Genomic DNA, 25110 nt, shown 5'->3' with positions numbered 1-25110 from the left:
TACTGACGGTAAGAATTCGACTATACTTCTTCTCAATAATTTTTCTATTTAAAATTCCTCCCATACATGTAACTCATCATTTATAAATATGTATCTTATCCACCCCTTAAATGTCATCTTCTAAATCTAAGCACAAGGTAACCTTACTTTATCATGCAATTGACCTAACAGCGTCCATGCTAATGTATCATGCAAGGCTCTCACTATAGAATTCTTGCACATGGTTGACCTAAAATTGTACATTCAAAGTACTAGTCTCTCCGCACGCGCTTCAGCGCTTGCGAGAGGCTTTTTTTAAAAAAAAAAATTTTAATTTATTTTAGAATTAAAAAAAATAATGGGTAGTTCTGTTCCATAAAAATAGAATTCATTATTTGATTTTTCTTTTAATTTTAATTTTTCTAATACGAAAAAGTGTGAATTTATCATATTATACTCATTTAATTAATAATTTTAATTCTTAATATTTGTATTAACTAAAAATATTTTCTGATATTTTGAATATTTCATCATTCTCTGTCTTTTACTTAATATATAGAGATAGATAATATAGTTGACGTACATTATACTTTGACCTACAGCTGGTCAAGCCCATATCAATTTTTATTTTAAGATGGCTTAGTTGGGACCTAATTTTGTTCCACAACTAGCAGGTCCAAGCCTTATAGCTACCCAGTTAAAAACCCAACCCACTTTTTCCCCAATCTCCAAAAACCCAGGAGCACCTGACGGCATAGGCCCTAGACCCTATAAAAGTCAAACCTCAAAACCAAATTTCCCAGGCAATCATATGCATTGGACTTACCGAATATATGTACAAATATTTCCTCTATTTCCACCCCCTATTTTGCTACAATTTCAACCCACACAGTCACAGATCCTCCATGCCTGCTCTTAGTAAAAGTTTGAAAGCTCTCATCAAATCCTCATAAAAAACCATATCCTTGTGGCGGGAGTTACGCAAGCACGACAATTAAATAATAACAAATACAAAAAAACGATCCCCACCCCCCACGAAAGCCAAAGCCAAAGCCAAAGCCAAACAACGCCACCTTTGCCTCTCTGTTTTCTTCCACAGTCCCAATCATTTCTCGTTTTCTTCAGAGCCCAAGACTCTGATTCTTCTTTTCATTTGTTGATCCAAGGATTAAATCCAAAACCCATGTCCCAGATTTGATGCTTCAACCATTTCCGTGCCCAAAAATGCAAAATTTGCTACACATTTGACTTTGTTTTTAAAAAATTATTTTGTTGACCCAGATTTGCGGATATACCGTCGTGTCATTTTCTTGGTTGATTTATAATCGAAAACCCAGAATGTGGCTGCTGAAGTTATTACTTCATTAAATTATAATCTAAAAATGAAGCGAGTTGTATAAAGATTGTTGCTTTTGGTGGAGGAATTAAATTACGCGTACCTGACCAATATTAGAAAGGTAAGCCTTTGAGCCTCATATTAATTCATGGGTTTTGATTTTATGGGGTTTTTCTTATTCATGGGTTTTATTAACAGAGTGATATTGCGTGTGGTTTTGTCAAAGATGGTTTTGTTTTCAATGGATTTTCGTAGTGATGCTTATTGCTTTGTGATGGTGGCATGGTGGCATCTAAATGATTTAGTTTTGTCTTTTGTTTCAAAGTTGAGGTTGTTGTTGTTGTAGTTGCTATGATCATATCATATTATGGCAGTGTGCGTTTTGAAGTTTACAGGTCCAAAATTGCAATGATGATGTTGTGTTCCATTTACTTAATTTACTTAAGCTTGTTTCTTTGTTGTTCCGATGATTGCATACCAAAAGAAGTGTTATAATTTGGTCTCTGCTTCAAACTTTATTGTTCTGTATCTACTAGGTCTCAAGAAATTCGTTTAATGATCGTATAGATGCTTGGACGTCTCAAATGGGGTTCACTGAATCTTTTTTCTTTTTGTTGTTTTTGGGTTTTATAAGGTGTGCCCTTTTCTTTTTTGTTTTCAAAATGATTGGAAAGGTATTATCTGGAAGAGAAAAATAGCCTTTTTTTCCTCTCATCAAAGTGTTTTTCTTTGTGGTGTTAACGCTTTGTAATTTGGTTTATTTATTTGATTTGGTTTTTGTTTATGTTTACAATCCTATTGCATATTCACTGAAGTATTGTAGAATCATTTGCAGGCAACAGGGAGGTCCAGAAAGCTGGAAATCCTCCAATTTTTACCATTTGCTATTTGCTTTATTCTTGTACGGATTTCAAAAATAAATAAATCCTTGGGATATTTGTGTTATATTCTTTTCCCTTCTTCACCAAGCAAGCATTCTCTGATTTTGTGCAGATACATTCTTGCATTTACTAGAAAGTAAAGTGCACACAGTGCCTGTATAGATCAAAGAATCCTTGACAGAAATGGAATCTGCACCAGGTACACCGAGTGTTATAGCAAATTTAATGGGTCTTGAAGATGAATCTCCCCCTCAGCCACCTGTCCAAAAACAAAGAAGAGTGCTGTCTGATAATTACCTACAGAAAGTTGCTTCCATTGGTGTCAGAGAGAAGCGTCATTCGTTCAGGTTGAAAGTAGACTCGAAAGAATTTAAAGATGTTTTTGAAGTAGTAGAGACTTTAAAAGCAGATAAGCTTGATAACCTGGCTGTTCAAAAGGGAAAAACATACACAGGTTTCTCAGAAGCAAAGATGGAATTTACAATGCAGAACGAATTCCAAGTATCACCAGAAATGATGGATTATGAGGATGATCATTTCCCGAAATGTCTCCCAGGGGGCAATTCTTTGTTTAACAAGCATCTGGATAATCTGCAAGTTTCCCCTTCTAACTCACTATTTGGGAACACAACAGTCTCTAAGTCATCATGTACTTCTGGCACTGGAAATGTTAGGAAATCAGGGAGGAAACATGAGCAGCCAAATGTTACTCTACTTCAAAAACTTGAGAGTGGAATTGGTGCAGAATCCCTTGGAGAAACTGGTCTTTATAATTTACGTAAGTTTTCAAGATCTCAATTGGAGTTAAACAAAGAAGGATGCTCTCCCCTTACTAGAATTGTTGTTTTGAAACCGAAGCACGGAAAGGCTGAGAATTCTGCAAGATGTTTCCCTTCTTTGAGTTCCCTTGATGTTTCTCATTCCAGTGATAGCAAGTGCACGGAGTTTTCTAGTCTTGATAGTGGGAAAATACATGTTCCAGTGAAAAAAAGGAAGAACTTGGCATATGACATGGAACCAATAAGCTTAAGGTGTAAAGCTTCTAGGGAAATAAAGGGGAAGCTTGGCATAGATACTGGGTGCAACAAAACCAACATTGATACAAAGGTGTCATGGTTAGGATCCAGAGGTTGCAACTCCATTGTAGTGGAATCTGAATCGATGAGGCCTCTTTCCTTGAGAGAGCAGTCCTTTTCTTATTCAGATGAGTCATATGTAGCCAAGGAAGCCAGGAAGCAGCTTTCAGAACAAGGGAAGATGACTAAAGAGTGTGAAGAAGTAGGAATGGCTGGCAGAGGCACTACCCTTGGGAATTTGCTTTCCATGCCTGGCCACAAAACAGGGCCAAGAAAATTGGATTACAAGCTTGGTAGGCATTTTCAACCAAAAAGAAAGCTTGTTACGCGTGACATTAAAAACCTAGACCTTAGTAAGTTTAGAACACAGCAAGATAAATATGAAACTCTTTGCAATGAGTGGAATCTCAGGAGGAAAGGGTCTATTAAATTGGGGCAGCATAAGTCAAGGGAGTACAGATTCAACCAGAATGATGGTTTTAGACCTATAAAGTTGAGATCCATCTGTAAGAAATTCCAATCTTTTCCTGGCCTGGAATCAAAAGGCAATCACGCAGTAGAAAAGGCTTCAAGAAATTCTGAGAAGTGGCAATCTGGAGCCAGAGCCTGCATCTCTGTAGACAAAAACGATGATTCTTTCCGTCATGTCACTGATACTTCAGTTCAACAGGTTTGGTGTTTCTTTCTTTAGAATATAGGTAGTCCTTTGTCCATATTGCTGGGCTGCACAGTGGTGATAGTTCTACCCTCCCAATGCCCCTTCCGTATTCTTTATTTGGTCAAAGCTTTTTCTATATGGTTTGTTTATTGTATCAGTTTACCGTGATAATCCATATCTTTAAGAAAAATAAATTACTCGTTGCTTGGTTTTTCGTGATATCAGTACTGTCCTGCGACACTTTCTTCTAAACTATTGTAAAATTGCAGGAAACATCCTACAAAGAAAGTTCTTTTCTTTTGCACTGCTCCACCACACAGCCGGATTGTATGGTGAGCTTGGAGGAGGCTTATCAGCCTAGTCCAGTTTCAGTTCTGGAACCACCATTTAGAGGAGAGAGGTCACCTACACCAGAATACCTGGGAGAGCTCAATGTTGACATCAGTGGTGAGTTGACTAGAAGATCTATATCTAAAATATCAACTTAATTTTATTTGTTCATGCTTTTGAAGATGATTTGATTTGCAATATATTTCCGTACTAAACTTCTATATGCAACTCGCATTTTTGAAATCAGAGTACTCCGATACATACTCGGAAGGATCTGGAGTTGTCTCAAGTGATGATGATACTAATGAAGGATCTGCAAGCAATTACAGAGAAAATGAAGATTTAATGAGACTGTTCAGAGTTGAAGAAAGTAGAGACTTTTCCTACCTTGTTGATGTGTTATCAGAGATAGGTTTATATGATAGGCACTCAACCATGGACTTTGGTACCTGGCACTCTCCGGAATGGCCAGTAAGCCTTTCTGTCTTTGAGACCCTAGAGAAGAAGTTTGGTGATCAAATGGCATGGAAAAGGTCAGACAGGAGGCTATTGTTTGACCGTATAGATGCAGGGCTAATGGAGATTCTCCAGCCATGTATGGGTGTTCCCGCATGGACAAAGCCTGTATCAAGAAGGATTAGATCCAGGGCAGGTCAGGATATGATAGAGGAAGATTTGTGGGTGTTGCTTGTTAGCAAAGAGAAGGAAACAAGAAATGTCTTGGCAGAAAAGGTGCTAGGAAGCGAAATGGAGTTAGACTTAGGAGATGATATTGATAGTATTGGTACAGAAATAGAGAGATTCTTGTTTGATGAGCTTCTAACGGAGTTTGTTAGCTCGGAGAGTTCTTAAACACTAGTGATTATTTTTTTGGTAGAATAATTTTGTGTACAAGTTAGGCAAAGATATTTATGTATATGTAGCAACAGTGTTGATCAAGTGAAAGGGTTTGAAAACGATATATGTATTGACTCAAAATTTTCATACATGAGAGAAATTAAGATGTGGTGCGATTTGAGCTTCTCTCTCTAATTCAGTAGTTTGCAGTTGTCTCTAGTTAAGCGAAAACTGGTTACTTGCTCAACAGATTTGGTGTCAAGCATTGTCCAGATAGAAGGCATTCCATTATGGATCTGTCTATGCTTATGTTTAAATCATTCAACACCAGCATTTTTTTAGCTAAACAACTTCTACACTTCCTAGTTTATATCCCACCAAATCTCAAACGGAGCTTGTAAAATAGAAATTATAGAACTAGCTGCCTTGTGATTAAGTTTGGAAGAAAAAGAAAAAAGGAAAGACTAGAAATCTTCTTTTAAAGCTAATTGCTAGGGTATATCAAAGATTCCAAGCCTTATGAAAGCAAGGATCTTTCTTAGGTGACCTAAACCTCTGTCCATATCTAAACCATTCCTCTTCACTTTAGGGTCTTTACTTCTTAGAGTCAAACTTTAGGCGCCTAAACCAAAACACTAAACAGGAAAGATTAACACCAACTCCATCTGACCAACTCCTTTCAAAATCTCAATCTATACATACATCCACACAAGCACAACACCCTTAATCCATAACCCAAAACAGAAAGAACAAAATATTTCAACTCCCATATTTTAGTCCCCTCTCTTAATCAAATGGAAGCTCACAAAATTTTCTCTGACACAGCCTACCTACTCTTTCTCACACTCACCATTTTCTCTGCCACATCAGCACGAACTCTCGAGGAGGAGCAGCTACCAGTTCCTGTAGTCCCTCCAGTGGCGTCCAATACAGACGAGACACCTATCATCAATGCTAATGTTGCTGATCAACATACCTTAATCTTCTTTATGCACGACATCCTCGGAGGATCGAACCCCACGGCTCGAGCCATGACCGGGATAGTCAACAGCCCTGCAGCCAATGGCCAACTGCCATTTGCCAAACCCAATGGGGCAGTCCTACCTTTCAACAACGGGGTACCCCAGAACAACAACAACAATGGTCTTATAAACAACAACAACATCCCTTTTCTCACAGGGCTAAGTGGAACAACATCAAATGTGGCACAAAACAACGGGATCAATGGCGGAAATTTCCCGATAAACGGTGGACAGCTCCAGCCAGGCTCCGTCCTCCAAAATCTCATGTTTGGCACCATGAGTGTGTTTGACGATGAGCTGACTGAAGGGCATGAGCTTAGCTCTGGTTTGGTTGGGAAGGCACAAGGTTTCTATGTGGTGAGCTCTGAAGATGGTACCAGCCAGACTATGGGGTTCACGGCTATGTTCGAAAGCGGGAGCTACGCCGATAGCCTGAGCTTCTTTGGGGTTCATCGGACGGCTGTATCGGAGTCTCATTTGGCCATCATGGGTGGCACTGGCAAGTATGTGAATGCCAAAGGTTTTGCCATGGTCAAGACCTTCCCTGCTTCCAATCAGCAAACTGATGGTGCAGAGACTCTGCTGCAATTCACAGTTTATCTCACTTACTAATTACTATGATTGATTGAGAGAACATTTGTCTTTCAAGTCTGTTTTGAAGTCCCGAAACGAGCAATAAAAATTTGCTCTGTAATTTGAATTTGACTTCACAGAAAAATAGATTGCATTTTATTTCGGAAATCTTTTTACCTTAGCATATTTACCAAGCCAATTTTAAACTAGATTTGGTGGGGTGCGCCAGGCCCATGCAATAGTGCAACGCTTGGGCGACGCGCGAGAACCCCAGTAGCAAGCTACCGTAGTGGGCCCTCCCCCTAAAGAAATTAATTTAATATCGTGTGGGCCATTGGCCCACGTATCAGATATTAAACTGATAAGAACAGATACTACACTTGATCTTAGCCAAAAGGCCGAGAAAGGTATGCTTGTTCTCGTCTCTTGTTTCTTATTTTATAGGCCCATTCACTTCCCTACTTGTTTGGTTCAGCCGATGTGGGATTCGCAACGTTCACAAAACAACAAACGCTTAAAGGGTGCTACGAGGGCTGAATCTTACGAATCTTATAACAAAATTTCAATATCAAATGTTGGTCCAGCAACATTGTCGAGGGCTGCAATTATGAAAAAACAAATCCTGTGCAGGCTTTCTTGACCAAGATGAAGAAATATTCTTAACTTTTTAGAACAGAAAAAACAGTTCATATCAAATTTATCAATGATCAAAAGGGAGAACTTAGCGTGGTCTAGAATCTCAGATTATGTTTAACCTTTGCAGGGCTTTGCGCCTGGCTTTGCATCACCAATTCATTTCTCCCATCAAACAACTACCTTGTAATTCAAACAAATCTCTGTTCTCCATTTGTCAATTTGAACCACAAATGCAGAGGAGCTAATTCATATTATGCAATTGAAAAACATCAACTGTTGGGTTATAGACCAAATCCCATGGTGGGATTCAGCTTTGGATCAAAGAAAAACAGGGTCCCTGCACATTCACTTTGATCTTGGTTTAAATAAGCAAGAAACAAAGTCGGATAAGAATCATAAGATAGAAAACCCAGAACTTTTTAACAGAAAGTTTTCATTTTTCATTCAATTAAAGATACATTAAAAAGATACATCAAATTACACATTGACATTTTCAAGCTCACAACAGGCAACTGCTAAATAAAACTCCCACAAACAAACCCAACTATTCAGAGAGGTAAACACTGATCTGCATTATAGTGTCCACGCCATCAGTCGTGTGCTGGTCCTCCTGATGAAGGCTCTCAATGGCCGCATACCCAGTAGCCATCTCGTACTTCCCGGTCCCACCAATCACAGCAATGTGAGAAACAGGGGAGGCAGTACGGTGGACCCCAAACAAGCTTATGGTGTCCTCCACCTCATCATGTGCGCCATGTTCGCCATGCAACAACACGGTGAAAGCCATGGTGTGGCTGTTCCCGTCCAACGAGCTTGCCAAGTAAAAACCTTGTGCCTTTCCAAGCACGGCAGAACCCAGCTCGTGTCCTTCGGTCAGCTCGTCGTCGATCACCGTCACCGAGCCAAACATAAGCTTCTGGAGAGTGGCTCCAGTCGGCAGCTGGCCTGCCGTGACGAAGGGTTGGTTGCTGCCGCCACTGACAACGTTGTTGTTGCCGCTGTTCTGGATCACTGTGCTGCTCTGTGAGTTGGTGAGGCCGGTGAGGCCTGCGATGCTTGGGATGTTGTTCTTGTTGTTATCGAGGAAGCCGTTTAAGTTGTTGTTGGTCAACGGGGTCCCCCCGCTGACTGGGAAGATGTTGTTGTTGGCCTTGGAGAAAGGGGCGTTGAAAACTGTGTTGGCTACCAGGCCAGTGACCACTCTGACTGATGGGTGTGATCCTCCTAGAATGTCGTGCATGAAGAAGGACAAATGTGGGTTTTCGGCGCCTGGTTTTGCCACGGTGGAGCCTGCGGCGGCGGCTGTTGGGTTCGGCCCAGTTGGTGATGTGGGGATAGGACCTGCCACGGGTGTGGGGACTGGGATTGGGGTACTTGGTGATGTGACAGCAGGACCTACACCGGGTGCCGCCCCAGCAACAGGGGCCACGTCAGGAATGGGTGCTGGCACGGTGGTAGGTTCCTCAGTCTCGGGTTGTGGTTTGTCAGCTTCTGGTACAGTGGTGACAGGAGGAACTACTGGTGGTGCCACATCAGTCTCTGGAATTGGCGAGTCAGCATCATCCTCCGTGTCATCAACGGTTGTGGTTGCGGGGGCGATGGCGGGGATTTGGCCACTTGGCAATGAGGTAGTGGGATTTGTCTGAGGATTTGAGGTAGGGACAGGTGTTGGGAGAGGATTGGATGCTTTAGGAAGTGCCTCATCAAGGATCCTAGCTGAGTTGGCATATCCAAGGATGATGGCTAGGACCAATATGTAAAGTGTGGCCTTGAGTGGCTTGGAGGTGGATAAAAGAGACTTGGCCATTTTCAATGGATTTTGAAGGAATGAATTGTATCAAGTCTTGGCTCTTGAGAGAATGTATTGGATTTCAGTGAGTTGTGTTTGATGAATGAAATGGTTTGTGTTGTGATATATATAGTTTCCTAGAGTCTCTTAAAGTGATGGAGTTGTTGCACCCTTTATTTTGCAGGGTGTCTTTGGTTGGAAAACCAACTCCCATATCAAATGGAATTGGTACTTGTTTTTTTAGTAGTTAAGAACTTAAGATGGTATTGGTATGAGAATGATTAGGTGCTATCCACTACAGCCTCTAGTTTTGGCATGACCTGAGTGATAAACTAGTGCAGATTTACACAGAGATCATTTACAGTAAAACCATACCATATGCAAATGGTAAAACAGTAAACACATACCATTTCAGGTCTGGAAAAAACTATGTATGTGTATAATCTTCTGTCACAACATGTCTGTGGCAGGTGGGAGTCAAAACCAGCTCCTTCCATTCCATAAATTTTTGGTTTCTGTCTTCAGAATTAGGGAATGTGATTCTTTGGAACCTGGAAATTGTTTGTAACGAAAGGTTATTCAGCGTCCATAGCATAATCATACGCTGCACAAAACGAAACCCGTCTGTGTTCTTTCCAGAGTGGTAATTCTACTGATTCTTTCAGCCACAAGGCCTGCATCAAATTCATTGTGTTACAATATCAGGTTGTGTCAAGTGGAGTTTTGGTAGACTTGTTCATCAAATTAAAAGGAGTTTAAATCGTAATCAAGTTCTTTCAATTTGTATAAGGCTGTTCCAAAGTTTGAAACTAGGTCATTGTTCACCATCTGGTGTCATAATTGGACAGAAAACTGCACAAGTTCCTTGATAGCATCAGGCACTATAATTTAGTGTGACAAGCAAATAATTTAGTTATTATTTTGATTACCCCATGGATTTTGCATTGAAATTCATTGGAGCAAAAATTGGGTGGCCAAGTAAACTTTGCCTGCTTAGGTTCCAACATCTCATATTTAATCTGTTCACAAATCTGCTCGACCTTTTTCATCCACCAAAAAGAAGTAAGATCCTTTATAGACCCAAATACAGCTCAGGCAATTACAAAACCAAATTCATTAGGAAAAAAGAAGTTGTCGCTTCATAATTGAAAGGATGTCTTTTTGTAAGGTTCTTAGAAATCTGACAAACCAGAAATCTACAATTATAACAGTTCTCTGAGAAAAAGAACAATTTAATGATCTTATATATATGATCTGCGTGACTTTTGCCTAACAAGGTTCCTACTAGTACTAGCTGAGATAAACTTTGAGCCTAAGAAGCTTGTTGCCTTCTTCCCTTGCATTTTCTGCCTTAACTGTTGCATAGCCATTTGCACCCGCATACTTCCCAATGCCACCAATTACAGCAATATGAGACCCTTCGTGCACATCCGTCCGATGCACCCCGAAGAATCTTAATCCATCCTTAAATTCACTATCAGCAAAATGTGCAGTCAAGGCCATCATGTGACTGCTACCATCTTCAGAGCTTGCAACATATATCCCTTGTGCTTTTCCAATCACTTGTGAGCCATAAAACCCTGAACTTTCAAACATGTCCTCATCAATCAGGGTTACAATCCCAAACTCCAGTTCTTGAAGTGTTGCCCTAGCAGGGAAAAATAGTCCGATGCCGGGTAAATCTAGGGTTTGTGTAGTGGGGTTCGTTTCAGGGAGGGGGACTCCTCCATTTGGAGGAAACAGGCCTAATGGCTTTGAGAAGGGCAGCTGACTAGTCACTTTAGTGGTTGCAGGTTTGGACTTGGATGAGGGGTGAGTCACATTAAGCACATCTCGCATTAGGAATGTGATTTCGTGATGGTTGTGGTGAGGGTGCGTTGGGGTTGAATTGTCTAGGCTTCGAGCGGCCACCGCAGACGATTGTTTCGTGGTGGTAGTGACTAGGAGGAGGAAGCAGGCCATGGTTAGCATGGAAGGGTGATTATCCATTTTCATTATTGAGATTGTGTCTCTATCTACCTTGTTGGTAGTTTATTCATCTATAAGAGGAGGAGACATTAGTGGATTTGGTATACATGGGGTGGGTAATTGGAATTAGTTAGATGTGAAATGGAAAAGCCACCCGTGTGTGGGTCTGCACTAATTTATTCATAAGTATTATAAGCTACTCATCACTACTTAATAGATAATTAAAGCCAATCCGTGGTCAAAAGTAGAAAGTAATACCAATTAAACTGAACTAACTATCATGTTTTAACTATATTGATACTTAATCCATTAAATTAGACAATTGTCTCATGTATTAGAGAACGATTCCATACCCCAAAATTTGTCAATAACAAAGATTTTTACAGTTATTTTTTGAACAATTGGACAACATTTAAATTTCACTTTTCGTAAAAAGGAAGGGATATTTATTCTGTCGAGCGTGGCGCAAGGCTGGACTTTTTTTTTTTTAATCATATATAAATAGTATAGCCGCGCGGCTATACTCTGGTTTTTTTTAAAAAAAATAATACAGCCAGGGTTTATTAATATTTTTTTAAAAGCGTATAGCCGGCCGGCCGTACTGTTTTGACACGTGGCGCCTAGGCGCTAGTCGGGTCCTTTTTTTAATATATATACATAGTATAGCCACCCGGCTATATGCTGTTTTTAATTTGTCTCTTTTTTTATTTTTTTTAAACAGTATAGCCGCTATATACTAGGTTTTCTAATATTTTTTCAAAGAGAGTATAGCCGCGCGGCTTTACTATTTTTGACATGCAGTCTATGCACATATAGTATAGCCGCGTGGTTGTATGCGGTTTTTTTTAAAAAAAAAAATATCAATAACAGAGAAACCCTTTTAAAAAATTTACTCTTTTTTTTTTTTTTTTGGACAGTTATTTTTTGAACAATTGGACAACATTTAAATTAGACTTTTCGTTAAGGGAGGGATTTTATTCTGCGGAGTGCGGGTCTTCTTTAATTTATCTATATAAACACATTCCGATATCTTTACCACAGTTTCAGTCTTTAACTTAATTTTCAAAACCCTAAAATAAAAGGGGCCTAAACCTCGCAAGGTCCTAACTCTACTTCACCACTCTCCAAAACCCTAAATTGCACTCTGTGAAACCCCAAATTCCTCTGCCATGTATCTTTACAGCCTCACTCTTCAGCGAGCGACGGGCATAGTCTGTGCCATCAATGGCAATTTCTCCGGCGGAAAGGCCCAAGAGATTGTCGTCGCCAGAGGCAAAGTTCTCGAACTTATTCGACCCGACGAAAATGGTAAGATCCAGACTCTACTCTCTGTTGAAATTTTTGGCGTCATTAGGTCTTTAGCTCAGTTTAGGCTCACTGGTTCTCAGAAAGACTATATTGTTGTTGGGTCCGATTCGGGTCGAATAGTAATTCTTGAGTATAACAAGGAAAAGAATGTCTTTGATAAAGTCCATCAAGAAACTTTCGGTAAGTCGGGTTGTCGCCGGATAGTTCCGGGCCAGTATTTGGCCATTGACCCCAAGGGGAGGGCTGTTATGGTTGGGGCCTGTGAAAAGCAGAAGCTTGTTTACGTTTTGAATAGGGATACATCTGCAAGGTTAACTATATCATCCCCCTTGGAGGCCCACAAGTCGCATACGATAGTGTATTCGATTTGTGGGGTTGATTGTGGGTTTGATAACCCCATATTTGCTGCCATTGAGTTGGATTATTCGGAAGCTGATCAGGACTCTACTGGGCAGGCGGCAAACGAGGCACAGAAGCATTTGACTTTCTACGAGCTCGACCTTGGGCTTAACCATGTCTCTAGGAAGTGGTCGGATCAGGTTGATAATGGTGCAAATTTACTGGTCACAGTTCCTGGAGGTGGGGATGGGCCAAGTGGCGTATTGGTCTGTGCGGAAAATTTTGTGATTTACAAGAATCAGGATAAACCGGATCTTAGGGCCGTGATTCCCAGGCGTGCAGATTTGCCAGCTGAGCGTGGGGTTCTTATAGTTTCAGCAGCTATGCACAAGCAGAAGTCAATGTTCTTTTTCCTTTTGCAGACAGAGTATGGGGATATATTTAAGGTTACTCTGGACCATGATAATGACAAGGTCTCAGAATTGAAGATCAAATATTTTGATACAATTCCAGTTACAACTTCAATGTGTGTGTTAAAATCTGGGTTTTTGTTTGCTGCGTCAGAGTTTGGGAATCACTCTTTGTACCAGTTCCGAGCAATAGGCGAAGATCCTGATGTGGAGTCTTCCTCAGCTACATTGATGGAAACTGAAGAAGGTTTCCAACCTTTGTTTTTCCAGCCTAGAAGACTTAAGAACCTTGTTAGGATTGATCAGGTTGAGAGCTTAATGCCGATAATGGATATGAAGGTCAATAATCTCTTTGAGGAAGAAACACCTCAAATATTTACACTTTGTGGGCGGGGCCCTCGTTCATCCCTCAGGATTCTAAGGCCCGGTTTAGCTATCAGTGAGATGGCTGTGTCAGAGCTTCCAGGTGTACCGAGTGCAGTCTGGACAGTGAAAAAGAATGTATCTGATGAGTTTGACGCATACATTGTGGTGTCATTTGCAAATGCTACCCTTGTGCTTTCAATTGGTGAGACAGTGGAAGAAGTTAGCGACAGTGGGTTTCTTGACACTACCCCATCACTTGCAGTTTCTTTGATAGGTGATGATTCTCTCATGCAAGTTCACCCAAATGGAATTAGGCATATTAGGGAAGATGGACGTATTAATGAATGGAGAACTCCTGGAAAGAGAACGATCGTCAAGGTTGGCTCTAATAGACTTCAAGTGGTTATTGCTTTGAGCGGCGGAGAACTTATATATTTTGAAGTTGATATGACGGGTCAATTGATGGAGGTGGAGAAGCATGAAATGTCTGGTGATGTAGCTTGTCTGGACATTGCCCCTGTACCTGAAGGGAGACAGAGATCTCGTTTCCTTGCAGTTGGTTCATATGACAACACTATTCGTATTTTGTCATTGGATCCTGATGACTGTATGCAGATTCTGAGTGTGCAAAGTGTTTCTTCAATTCCAGAATCTCTCCTATTTCTTGAGGTTCAGGCATCAATTGGTGGGGAGGATGGTGCTGATCATCCTGCCAGCCTTTTCCTTAATGCTGGTTTACGTACTGGGATTCTGTTCAGGACAGTGGTAGATATGGTGACAGGTCAGCTTTCTGATTCCCGTTCACGATTCTTAGGACTAAGAGCTCCGAAGCTATTTTCTGTTAGTGTGAGAGGCAAGCATGCTATGCTTTGTTTGTCAAGTCGGCCCTGGCTAGGTTATATTCATCAAGGACATTTTCTGTTAACACCCCTATCTTATGAGACACTTGAATATGCCGCATCATTTTCATCTGATCAATGTGCGGAAGGTGTAGTTGCTGTTGCTGGAAATGCTTTGAGGGTTTTTACTATTGAAAGGTTAGGAGAAACCTTTAACGAAACTGTGGTTCCACTGAGGTACACTCCCAGAAAGTTTGTTGTTCAACTCAAACGAAAGCTATTAGTAATTATTGAAAGTGATCAAGGAGCATTCACAGCAGAAGAGCGTGAAGCTGCAAAAAAGGAGTGCTTTGAGGCTGCAGGAATTGGTGAAAATGGAAATGGTAATGTGGATCAGATGGAAAATGGTGGTGATAATGAGGATGATCCCCTCTCCGATGAGCACTATGGCTATCCTAAGGCAGAGTCTGAGAAATGGGTTTCTTGCATTAGAGTTCTTGACCCCAAGACAGCAACTACAACTTGTCTGCTGGAGCTTCAGGATAATGAAGCTGCATTCAGTATATGCACAGTGAATTTCCACGATAAGGAGTATGGTACGCTTTTAGCTGTTGGTACAGCAAAGGGACTGCAGTTTTGGCCCAAAAGAAGTGTAACGGCAGGGTATATTCATATCTATAGATTTCTAGATGATGGAAAGTCCCTTGAACTTTTGCACAAGACACAAGTGGATGGTGTTCCTCTTGCTTTATGCCAGTTTCAGGGAAGATTACTAGCAGGCGTAGGACCAGTGCTCAGACTGTATGATTTGGGGAAAAAAAGATTGCTTAGAAAATGTGAGAATAAGCTGTTTCCCAACTCCATTATATCTATTCAAACCTATCGTGATAGGATTTACGTAGGTGACATTCAAGAGGTATCTCTTTCTTCTTTCTCAGTAGTTGTATCAGATCTAGAATTTCTTTTACTTGTTATTTGCTTGTGCCTCCTGTTGTGGTACCTTCCCACTCTTACATTTTCTTTGTAGATACATGTTTATCTGTGTTATGCTAGTATCCTATTTTGTGTCATAGTGTCTCTTCATATGGATTATCTAAAACTCAAGTTATTTAACCTTTAGAGGCATAGCGTAAATAAGTAAATAGACGCTCAGAAAAGTTTTTAATTCAGAATCTTCTGCAATGGTCAAATAGCGGAAATTTAGGCTAAGAGGTCCAGATACTAATTGCAATTGACACATCTTGTTGCCTGATATATAATGGGTGCAGAGGTACTGGTACATATGATGACTCTGTGTTTGGTGCTTAGTCTTTAATCTGTGTTTATATCCCTGTATCAACTTTTGGTATACCTGATTTGAGGTGCTTTTTGTGGTGGATTTTTGTATGACGTACAGAATTTTATTCTTCTGGCTTGCTGTTCTTGGTTCACTTCGCAAGGCACTAACTATATTTCCTATGATGTTAATTTATTTGGCAGTCATTTCACTACTGCAAGTACAGACGAGATGAGAATCAGTTGTATATCTTTGCTGATGATTGTGTTCCAAGATGGCTTACAGCGTCATACCATATAGATTTTGACACCATGGCAGGTGCAGACAAGTTTGGAAATGTCTATTTTGTGCGGTTACCACAGGATGTTTCAGATGAGATAGAAGAGGATCCAACAGGTGGGAGGATAAAATGGGAGCAGGGGAAGTTGAACGGCGCTCCCAACAAAGTAGAGGAGATAGTGCAGTTTCATGTTGGTGATGTGGTCAGCTGTGTGCAGAAGGCATCTCTAATTCCAGGTGGTGGGGAATGCATCATCTATGGGACAGTGATGGGTAGCTTGGGTGCATTGCTTGCATTCACCTCTCGTGATGATGTTGACTTCTTTTCTCACCTGGAGATGTATATGAGGCAGGAGCATCCGCCCTTGTGTGGTAGAGATCACATGGCTTATAGATCAGCTTATTTTCCAGTTAAGGTAATCCAGCTGGTGCCTATTTCTAATTATCTGCAATTAATGTGGAGATATTTTGAATTTTATTGTTCTATGTCTTAATTTAGATAAGCTTATTTTTCGGTTAGAAAGCCTTAATTAATAATTTTGAATCAGTGGTGACAGTATTTTAATTTTGCAGGATGTGATTGATGGAGATCTGTGCGAGCAGTTCCCAACATTGCCTATGGATCTGCAGAGAAAAATTGCGGATGAGTTGGATAGAACTCCTGGAGAGATACTGAAGAAACTTGAGGAAATTCGAAATAAGATCATTTAAGGAAGAGCAAGCTCAAAAGTACCTTCCTGAATTTTACTGTACCTTGGGGTTTAGCATACATCAGATAACATCGTTCTGTCGAAAGGTTCAAGTGGACGAATGCTACTAATGAGAATTTGGTTGACGTGCAGTTTCTCGAGTCAATTTTGCTTCGATTGCTGCTGACTGTAGTTACACTAACAGGACAAGCATGCTAGTGATTGTCTTTTCCTAATATTGCAGGAGTGGATGAATGTTTCTGATTCAATAAATTCAGACGCTGATGGTTGAGACTAAGCCAAGTATATCGTAACAAGCGACATGCATCTTTGCAGCCATTTAGACAGCATTCCTTGTTGTTGTAATTATTCAGAATAGATTTCCTCCCCCTTTTTCCTTCTCAGTTGAACGATGTTAAGCAAGATTGATTGATGCTACCTTTTCTCTGTATCTGTTAGTAAGCCACTCTGGAATCTGGCGCTGAACTTAGATATTGTTGTTGATGTCTGTGATATTTGAATTCATTGAGAGTCTATTTGAGACGTGAGATTCGACTTCTATTTTAGTAATGTATAATTTGGATTTGAATGAAGGAAAAAGAATTAAATATTTCAAATTCAAAACGTTATATTCACTGTCGGGTTCAACTCAAATACCTTGTATTTATATGTTCATTTGCGTACATACTCTTGCAGTCAAGTTCGAGTTCAAATCCCTCTACTCGTTGCCAGTGTGAAGCATCAATGCGAAGTTACTTTTATTGGCAACTGTTGTTATTTCGTCCAATGAATTTTACAAGTGAAAGGGTGTTTAAATTTTACAAGAAAGAAACAATACTAATATCCATGTTTCTTCTTCTTCTACTTGGACAAATCGTCATTTCCACGTTTCAACTCTCCCTCCAACCTTGAATTGCCAAAAGCACTTCTGTTCTCTAACCAGCTGATTATGTCTGAAAACACAATCTCAATGTTGTCTGGTGTTTCTCCGTAGAGCAGACCATGCCACATATTTGGGTACATCTTCAATGTCTTGTCCTGGCTAGAAGCCACGTCATGAAGCTGTTTGCTGACTGATTTATCTGTCACCTTATCGTCTTCCCCATGTAAAACTAGGAATGGCAAGGTGACCTCTTCAAGCCTCTGCTCAAGATCCGAGCTCACCCTCAAAAGCTCGTAGCCGGTTTGAAGCCGAGGCCGGCCTTTGTAACAGTAGGGGTTTTCTCTAATCTGCAATAAAGTTAGAATTATTATTAGCACTGGCCTGCAACTAATTTAGTTGATCATCATATATACATGCACCAAACTAAGTAGGGCAGATATTTCACCTGTTCTCTTATCTCGGGTACTTTGAAAGCAACGTCGATGATATCATTTGTTGGGATTATTTTCCAGGTTGGAATGAACTTGCAGAGCTTTGTCAAAGCACTGATGACGAAAGGAGATGGCCTCAATTCATCTGCAATCTGTAAATAAAAAATGGTTTTAAAAAAACCCCACAAAACGAGTTAGTTCGAGTTTTCATCATTAGGTTGCAATATCTGTAAAGTCCACTAACTAAATTGTATTATTAGAACAAGAAAAAAGGGTGCCTTCGAAAGGGACAGACCACTTTCATTTTGAGTCATTTTAAATAAAACCCAAAAAAGAAAAGTAGTTTTAATTGAAAGTTGGATGAAGGGTCAGCTTTCAGTTGGTTAAAATTATATAATTAAAAAGAAAATTGTTGAATGGAAACGTGATGAGAGTAACATTATTCATACTATAATAGCGCCCGAGAAAAAAGAGAGGCTAATCTAGAATGATTCAATTATTGTTAGGATTTAGATAAATTTATATTATTATCAACAAACAGATTTGGTCAACAAATTCATTTTTAAAGAAAAAAAAAATATAAGGATAAAATAACAGAAGTAGTCTTTACGTTGGGGTCCAAATCCAAATTAACAGAGGATTAAATAAATATATAAAAGCAAACAGAAAACTCGGCTTGAGAAACTCCAAATAGAAAGTAGAAAAAGAAGAAAAAAAACAAATTAAAAGAAACAGACCTTACACATAGGTGCAACCAAAACTGCACCATCCCAAAACTTTGGCTTTTTTCTGTGCACCAGCAGAGCCACGGCTCCTCCCATTGACTCTCCCAACAGATACCTCATTTTTCCTTTGTTCTCTCTGCTTTCTGAATTTTCCACAGCACGTTAATTCACAAGTCACAACCCAACAAACAAATTTTGACACAACCAAATGACTAAAAAGAAAAATAATTGAGTTGAAGAGATAGAGTGCTAAAATCTAACCACATATGTTTGTGAAGTGATTGGTACAGTCATCCACTACATCATCAAAGCTTTTGACATAGCCTTCAAGGCCTGCTGATTTTCCATGGCCTTCATAGTCAATCCCATATAAGGCAAAGCCTGCTCTGGCAAGCCTGATTGCAGTACCTGGGTAAAAAAAAAACCAATTTGAAACTCTGTTAATTAATTATCAGGGTTATATATATTTTTCTTGTTGGGTTTTTTTTTTTGTTTGGAGTTGAAATTTGATGGGAAAAGATACAATAAATTATACAGATATGTGAAGATTAATTTTAATACTCACTGTTCATGGTGATGCTGCATTCCATGGCGTATCCATGACAGATGAAGATTAAGGCTTTGGGTGTGGTGTTTTTTGGGAGCCATCTGCATGTGAAAAGCTTCAAGCCTCGAGAATTTAAGATGAACTCCTGCATATATAATTAGTGAATGGAATTGATTTAGAACACAAACGCAGAAACAATATTTGCCAAAAAACAAATCAAAACCCAGCACAGAACAGAACTAAAGGCCAACCTCTTCATATTTGACACCTTCCATATCAGAGGCCTGCAATAATTGGAAAAGAACAATTAGAAAAGCCCATACATAAAACCAAGATGAGAGAGAGAGAGAGAGAGAGAGAGAGATCAAATACCATGATGTGTGTTAAGAGTGCTTGATATCAGGAAGAATGCTAAGAGTATGAGTGAGAGAAATATATGCCAGATTCAGATGGAAGTTGGCAACTAGAGAGAAGTATTGGGAAGTTGATATTTGTTTATATAGAAAACTCTGGCTTTGCCTGTCCTGGCTAGGATAGGAGAGAGAGAGCAAAGCCAATATATATATATATATATATATATATATATATATATATATATGCACGGCCTTGGAGAATTAAATGCGGTCAACTTGGGAAACCCTATATATTTGGACTTTTTGATAAGGTTTAGATAAAAATTATGAAGTGGAGAATAGATGAAAGAAGATAATGGACGTGAGTGAAAATAGCATAAGCCATCAACCTGACAGACACGCCATGGTTGTAAGCTTATATTCTAACATTTTAGTAACTTACAAACAACCCCACACGCTCTTACTTTTATGCATCCAACCCAATCCAATTGCTAATATAATACTAAAAGATGATAATAATAAAAATAATTGGTGCAAAGAATTTAAGCATCTTAATTTGGGTTGCTAATAATTATTGCATAAAATAAAAAATAAAAAATTATAATTATATTTTTTTGGTATTGTTTTTTAATTATTATGACAGGGGCATGTCATTTAGTTGGCAAGAGACATTAATTATATACTAACAAAAAGAAACAAACCCAAAAGAGATATTGATTGTATTTATTTTTGCACCCGTTTGAGGAGCCCGGATTACCCCTCAAATTGACAAATGGATGGATGACATTGGGGGGGAGATCAGTTTTCTGCATTGCAACAACATCTCCCGGTCACCTTTTCTAGAAGTATAATTTCCTCTTCTTTTGATTTTTCTGGTCAATTTAAGGGACACCAGATAAGAAGGAAAGATGACTAGAAAGATAAGTCTCCATCGGCAAGCGGAATTGCCATCTTTTTTCTTCCTTTTTAGGTGCTAAAATATTTCTCATATTGCATAACTGAGTTTGGTGCGCGGTTCCCTTGTACCAAATTCAAATCCCCCTTTTCGAACGTACATACATACTTACCATATTTGATGAGAACTGTTGGAATTGGAGAATCTAATTTCTAAAATGTTTGGGGTCAAAAAAGAGACGTTTCTATTATTTTGGTGCTTTGGACTAGGCACACACGTGGATCAGGAATTCCACGAGCTGCGAGCACCTCCCTTTCTTTTGTTTTGGGGCGACGTGCAATTATTTATACATGTACAGTATGCAACCTTTGACCCTACTTTTTATTTTATTTGTTATTTTGTTTGGTTCACACCTTTGAGCCTTCTAAGTTTTATTATTTCATGGATAAACTTTTACTTTCCATAAATAAATAAAAAGAGCTATGAATAAAAGAAATTGTCAACGCGGTTGCAGTGAGAGGCAGGCATCCAATTCCCACGAATTAAAGGACAAACATGTGAGCAATTTATTTCCAGAACATACAAAACAAAAAATTGAGTAGAAATTGGACCCAAAAAAATTTGAATTTAAGCCAAAAAATATGCATGGCCTTCGCCTGCATAGGGGGAGGCAGATAGCTTTTTTGTTGTTTCTATTTCGTTGGTTATGTGCTTGTAAACCCTACAATGGAGACATGGAAACAATGCAAGGAACGCTTAACTTTTTACTGTTAAACCCTAGAAATGCTGTTGTTAGTCAAGTATTGCAATCGATGAAGAAGATAATAGTCATATAGTGGCACCCTATTTAACTCAAAGTTAGATGTCGTGGTTCCAGTGTTTAAGTACTGATGATGATATGTTCTCATTGTAATAATAGTTATCTGATCATTTTGATTAATAATTTGAAGACGGTCGGCATTTTGGACTGAGGTGACATCCCACCCCTTGATGTTGAATGCGACTCTTTATCTGTTGTTTCTTTGATGGCCAAGGTGTCTGACCAATCCCATCCCTTTTTTGTCTAATTGAAGATTGCAAGTTGCTGTTAACCCGTGATTGGAGTTGCAAGATTTCTCATGTTTATAGGGAGCAAAGTAGAGTTGTTGACCACCGTGTTAATTTGGGGTATGAATTACTTTTTGGACCTCATAATTTTGAGTATGCTCCGACTTCTATTTCGAACATCTTATTGGACGATGTGCTAGGAAGGGCCCTTGAGAGGGCTGTGATTTGTTAGTTCTTTCTTCTTGTTTCGTCTTGGCTTTGGCCTCCTTGTAACCAAAAAAAGAAGCGTAATCATATCTTAGATATGTATCACTTATATGTTATTACTATCTTACTCAAAGTGTAGAAGACGCATTTATCTTTTTGAAACACGTTGTATTTCGAGAAGGGGAATCGAACACATAATCACTCTCAAGTGCACGAGTGAATGCTCTTACCTACTCGAGCAACAAATTTATTGCTTAAAAACCATCTTTTTATTATTTGAAACGTGTACGAGATAATACTATCTAAACAATGGTGCCAGATTACTTTGAAAGATTCATAAAGAGATTTGCAATCAACATAGAGCAGTGAACATGTTGATGGTGGAGTTTTGATCAGATTAAAATACTGACCAAATGACTCAAATTTCCTTTCCAGTATATTTCTTTTCAGCAGATATCACTTTCATGTGGGTTTGCATTATTGTATTAGAGTCAATGCGTGTGGATTATGTCATGGTTTGCAAAGTCAGGCCAATTAGAAGGAATCTGTTGGCATTATTACAAAGTAAGATTTCCAAAATCAACTTGTTTTGAGTAATTTAAACATGCATGATATCACTATCCCTATGCAGCTATGCTTTAGAGAGGCTATGACTTATGGGTTTGGTTTATATCGTTATCAATGGATATCTGCATCTGGAATAGACTTATATAGATTGATATGAAAGTGACCATACGATTTCAATGGCATGCCTTGTTATTTAAATTATCGTTTGTCAACCTTTTTTACACTGCATATGCAAGGTTTGTTGCTATTACAATTTACAGTGATATTTTTTGTCATGGAGTTAATTAATTATTTGATATAACTAGAAACAAAGAGATAAAAGCAGCAAAGGACCCACTAGTGTAGTGATTTGAAGCAATTACTTCCTCCCAGGGAAGGTCATGGACTCACGAGTTTGACTTTTAACATCAATATGTAATATATGTGAGTATATTATCGACTCTCAATAGAAAAATTCCTTGAAAAAAAATAATTTCCCAATCCACACGGTCTGAAAATATCTAACTTCCCCCTAACCCCCAATTTCATCGAAGAAGAATGGGCTGCATTGATAGGATTAAGGCCAGGTCCTCGTAATCTTCCTCCTCTTCAAGCCTTATGGGCAAGGTTCAACCCAATACTAGAATCCAAAATAGATGGCAAAAATTAGATACATAGTTACTCTTACACCTGAAATCAAAGTAAAATTTTGCTTTTTTGTCAGGGCGAACTCGGTTTACTCTCCTCTTCATCTCCATCCTCACTATTGTCCCATATCTTATCAGGAACGGGTATTAGAATCCCCTTGGGATACCGACTTCCCCATCATGGATGAGGCTTCCCGTTCCATTCATCAACTTTAAATTTTAGGATTAACAAAATATTTACTAAGCTTCTCTAGGCATGGGCTTTGGGGTATAACCAAGGCTGATGGGCTCCATGAATAATTGGGCCAAACTAGTGCCTGTTTGTGTGGACAAACACTTTGCGATTAAAAAAAAATCAGAACCCAAATCAACATAGCCCAATCTCACTCAACCTAAAAGTCCATAAAGCCGGGGTATATATAAACCCACTAAACCCATGAACGCTCGTAGTTAGGGTTTCATTTTCCCGTGAAGCTAAGAGAGAGCCGCCGTTGCAGAACTCACAGAACACAGCAATGGGTAATTCCAGTTTCTCTCCTTGATTGTGTTTCGTACCATAAAATCGTCGCTTTCTCTGATCTTTGTTTGTTGTTTGTAAAATGTGACAGCGAGAATCAAGGTACACGAGCTGAGGCAGAAAACAAAGGCTGAGCTTTTGAACCAGCTCAAGGATCTCAAGGCAGAGCTTGCCCTTCTTCGCGTGGCCAAGGTCACTGGTGGAGCACCCAATAAGCTCTCCAAGATGTAACTAACAAAACCCTATTTTTTGTTTGTGTTTTTGTTTTCTTAGTGATTTTTGTATTTAAATTTTTGTGTGTATGTTTGTGCAGCAAGGTTGTGAGGCTATCGATCGCCCAAGTGTTGACTGTGATATCACAGAAGCAAAAGTCTGCCCTGAGAGAAGTGTACAAGAACAAGAAGTTCTTGCCTCTTGATCTGCGTCCCAAGAAGACCAGAGCTATCCGCCGAAGGCTCACCAAGCACCAGGTACTTCAAACTTTTTTGTTTGCTTTTACTTATATTTGTGGACTGAAATTGAAATGATGAACCAGTCTGTAGTGGCATTTGATGCAACTGTTTGTTATAGTTTAGCTGAAGTTCTAGCACACTAAGCACTGAACCCAACATATATTATGAACCTTTTTATTATATGCATTGGATTTTGTAATTTCAACGAAAAACTGTAGTGCCCAGTTCATTGTGTTGGGGTGTGATTTTGTTATGCTATTGTTTGCACAGGCATCTTTGAAGACCGAGAGGGAGAAGAAGAAGGAAATGTATTATCCCTTGAGGAAGTATGCCATTAAGGCATAGAGTGTTGGATCAATTACGTTAGATCATCTTGGTACCTTGCTGTAATAGAATCCTTTTGTTCACAAGTTTTGGATTTACTTTTGATTAAGAAATTAGACCTGAGATTTTGATGTTTAATTTTTCTTGTCTGGGTTTTGGGGAGGCATGTCTTGCCCAAATCAACTTAATTTTCTTCGGGTGCAATGATAGTTAAGATTCTGTTCATGTTTGATAAATGAATTGAGCTCATTATTCCCTGCTTATATTGGCTGATTTACTGAAAGCATTTGGCCATCTTTATTTTTAGATTTCATTCGGTTTGGTTAATCTGTTTTGGGAGACATTTGGCTGGCAGCTTCGGCTTAAGGCTTTGTTTGGCATCGGGGTGTGTCTATGTGATGTCTCATTCCCATTGTTGGGCCTGAACTAGGTTTATTCTGAAAATCATCCAATTGAAAGCATTTCCAGTGCTGTTCTTACACTAGGTTTGTTTTATGAGATCACTATCTCCTTTGTTATATTTATAGATGATCACTAATTTAGTACACTGTAAGCTGTCGAATTGATTACAAGTTTGTCTTACACGTAAAAAGATCCTGGCGTGATTTCAAATGATCAATGTCTGTTGTGCTTGTCTCCAAATTACCAATTAAGTGTTGATGCTCTTTGATCTTAGATTGGAAATACTTTATTTCTGTGAGAAGTGCCAGTGTTTTCAAACCTTGGCACTTGCTACTGATGCCAAGAGATTTGGTCTTGCAGCCGTTGCTGCATTCCCTGTTGCTAGTTTTCAGTTTTCCACCACTTTCACATTCAGATGTAGGTTAAGTTACTTACATTGCCTCTATAGCTGAGGCTGTGTTTGCTGCATCTCTTGTGAATGTTCAGTATTTAACATTAGGGTTCATTTGACCTTGATTCTTTGTGATTCTTAGGCATGTGACC

General features: G+C 39.2%; 7 protein-coding genes across 7 annotated transcripts; 4 read left to right on the top strand and 3 right to left on the bottom strand.

Annotated features, from left to right (window-relative positions):
• On the top strand, positions 714-5292 carry LOC18785726. The gene is made up of 4 exons (XM_020556339.1): positions 714-1436; positions 2309-3942; positions 4200-4377; positions 4508-5292. The coding sequence occupies exons 2-4, from the start codon at positions 2380-2382 to the stop codon at positions 5110-5112; spliced, it is 2346 nt and encodes a 781-aa protein (XP_020411928.1). The 5' UTR covers positions 714-1436; positions 2309-2379; the 3' UTR covers positions 5113-5292.
• LOC18786130 (dirigent protein 25) lies at positions 5660-6860 on the top strand. The gene has a single exon (XM_007219115.2). It carries the CDS (start codon positions 5892-5894, stop codon positions 6729-6731), a length of 840 nt encoding a protein of 279 aa, XP_007219177.2. The 5' UTR covers positions 5660-5891; the 3' UTR covers positions 6732-6860.
• Positions 7745-9212, bottom strand: LOC18787522 (dirigent protein 24). Its single transcript, XM_007219762.2, has one exon. It carries the CDS (start codon positions 9133-9135, stop codon positions 7873-7875), a length of 1263 nt encoding a protein of 420 aa, XP_007219824.1. The 5' UTR covers positions 9136-9212; the 3' UTR covers positions 7745-7872.
• On the bottom strand, positions 10408-11079 carry LOC18785449 (dirigent protein 9). Its single transcript, XM_007220921.2, has one exon. The coding sequence runs from the start codon at positions 11077-11079 to the stop codon at positions 10408-10410; it is 672 nt and encodes a 223-aa protein (XP_007220983.2).
• On the top strand, positions 12073-17220 carry LOC18785266 (splicing factor 3B subunit 3). Its single transcript, XM_007218831.2, has 3 exons — positions 12073-15263; positions 15827-16318; positions 16476-17220. Exons 1-3 carry the CDS (start codon positions 12255-12257, stop codon positions 16611-16613), a joined length of 3639 nt encoding a protein of 1212 aa, XP_007218893.1. The 5' UTR covers positions 12073-12254; the 3' UTR covers positions 16614-17220.
• LOC18785179 (caffeoylshikimate esterase) lies at positions 17324-19736 on the bottom strand. The gene is made up of 7 exons (XM_007218641.2): positions 19550-19736; positions 19429-19461; positions 19196-19322; positions 18892-19038; positions 18643-18773; positions 17920-18057; positions 17324-17821 (listed from the first exon to the last, which is right to left on the bottom strand). The coding sequence occupies exons 1-7, from the start codon at positions 19550-19552 to the stop codon at positions 17453-17455; spliced, it is 948 nt and encodes a 315-aa protein (XP_007218703.1). The 5' UTR covers positions 19553-19736; the 3' UTR covers positions 17324-17452.
• On the top strand, positions 23271-24428 carry LOC18787046 (60S ribosomal protein L35). Its single transcript, XM_007218543.2, has 4 exons — positions 23271-23391; positions 23481-23616; positions 23703-23859; positions 24112-24428. The coding sequence occupies exons 1-4, from the start codon at positions 23388-23390 to the stop codon at positions 24184-24186; spliced, it is 372 nt and encodes a 123-aa protein (XP_007218605.1). The 5' UTR covers positions 23271-23387; the 3' UTR covers positions 24187-24428.

This window comes from Prunus persica, chromosome G2 (assembly GCF_000346465.2).
Source record: "Prunus persica cultivar Lovell chromosome G2, Prunus_persica_NCBIv2, whole genome shotgun sequence".
In the NCBI taxonomy this organism is placed as follows: domain Eukaryota; kingdom Viridiplantae; phylum Streptophyta; class Magnoliopsida; order Rosales; family Rosaceae; genus Prunus; species Prunus persica.
This window is presented reverse-complemented; position numbering and strand designations above follow the sequence as displayed.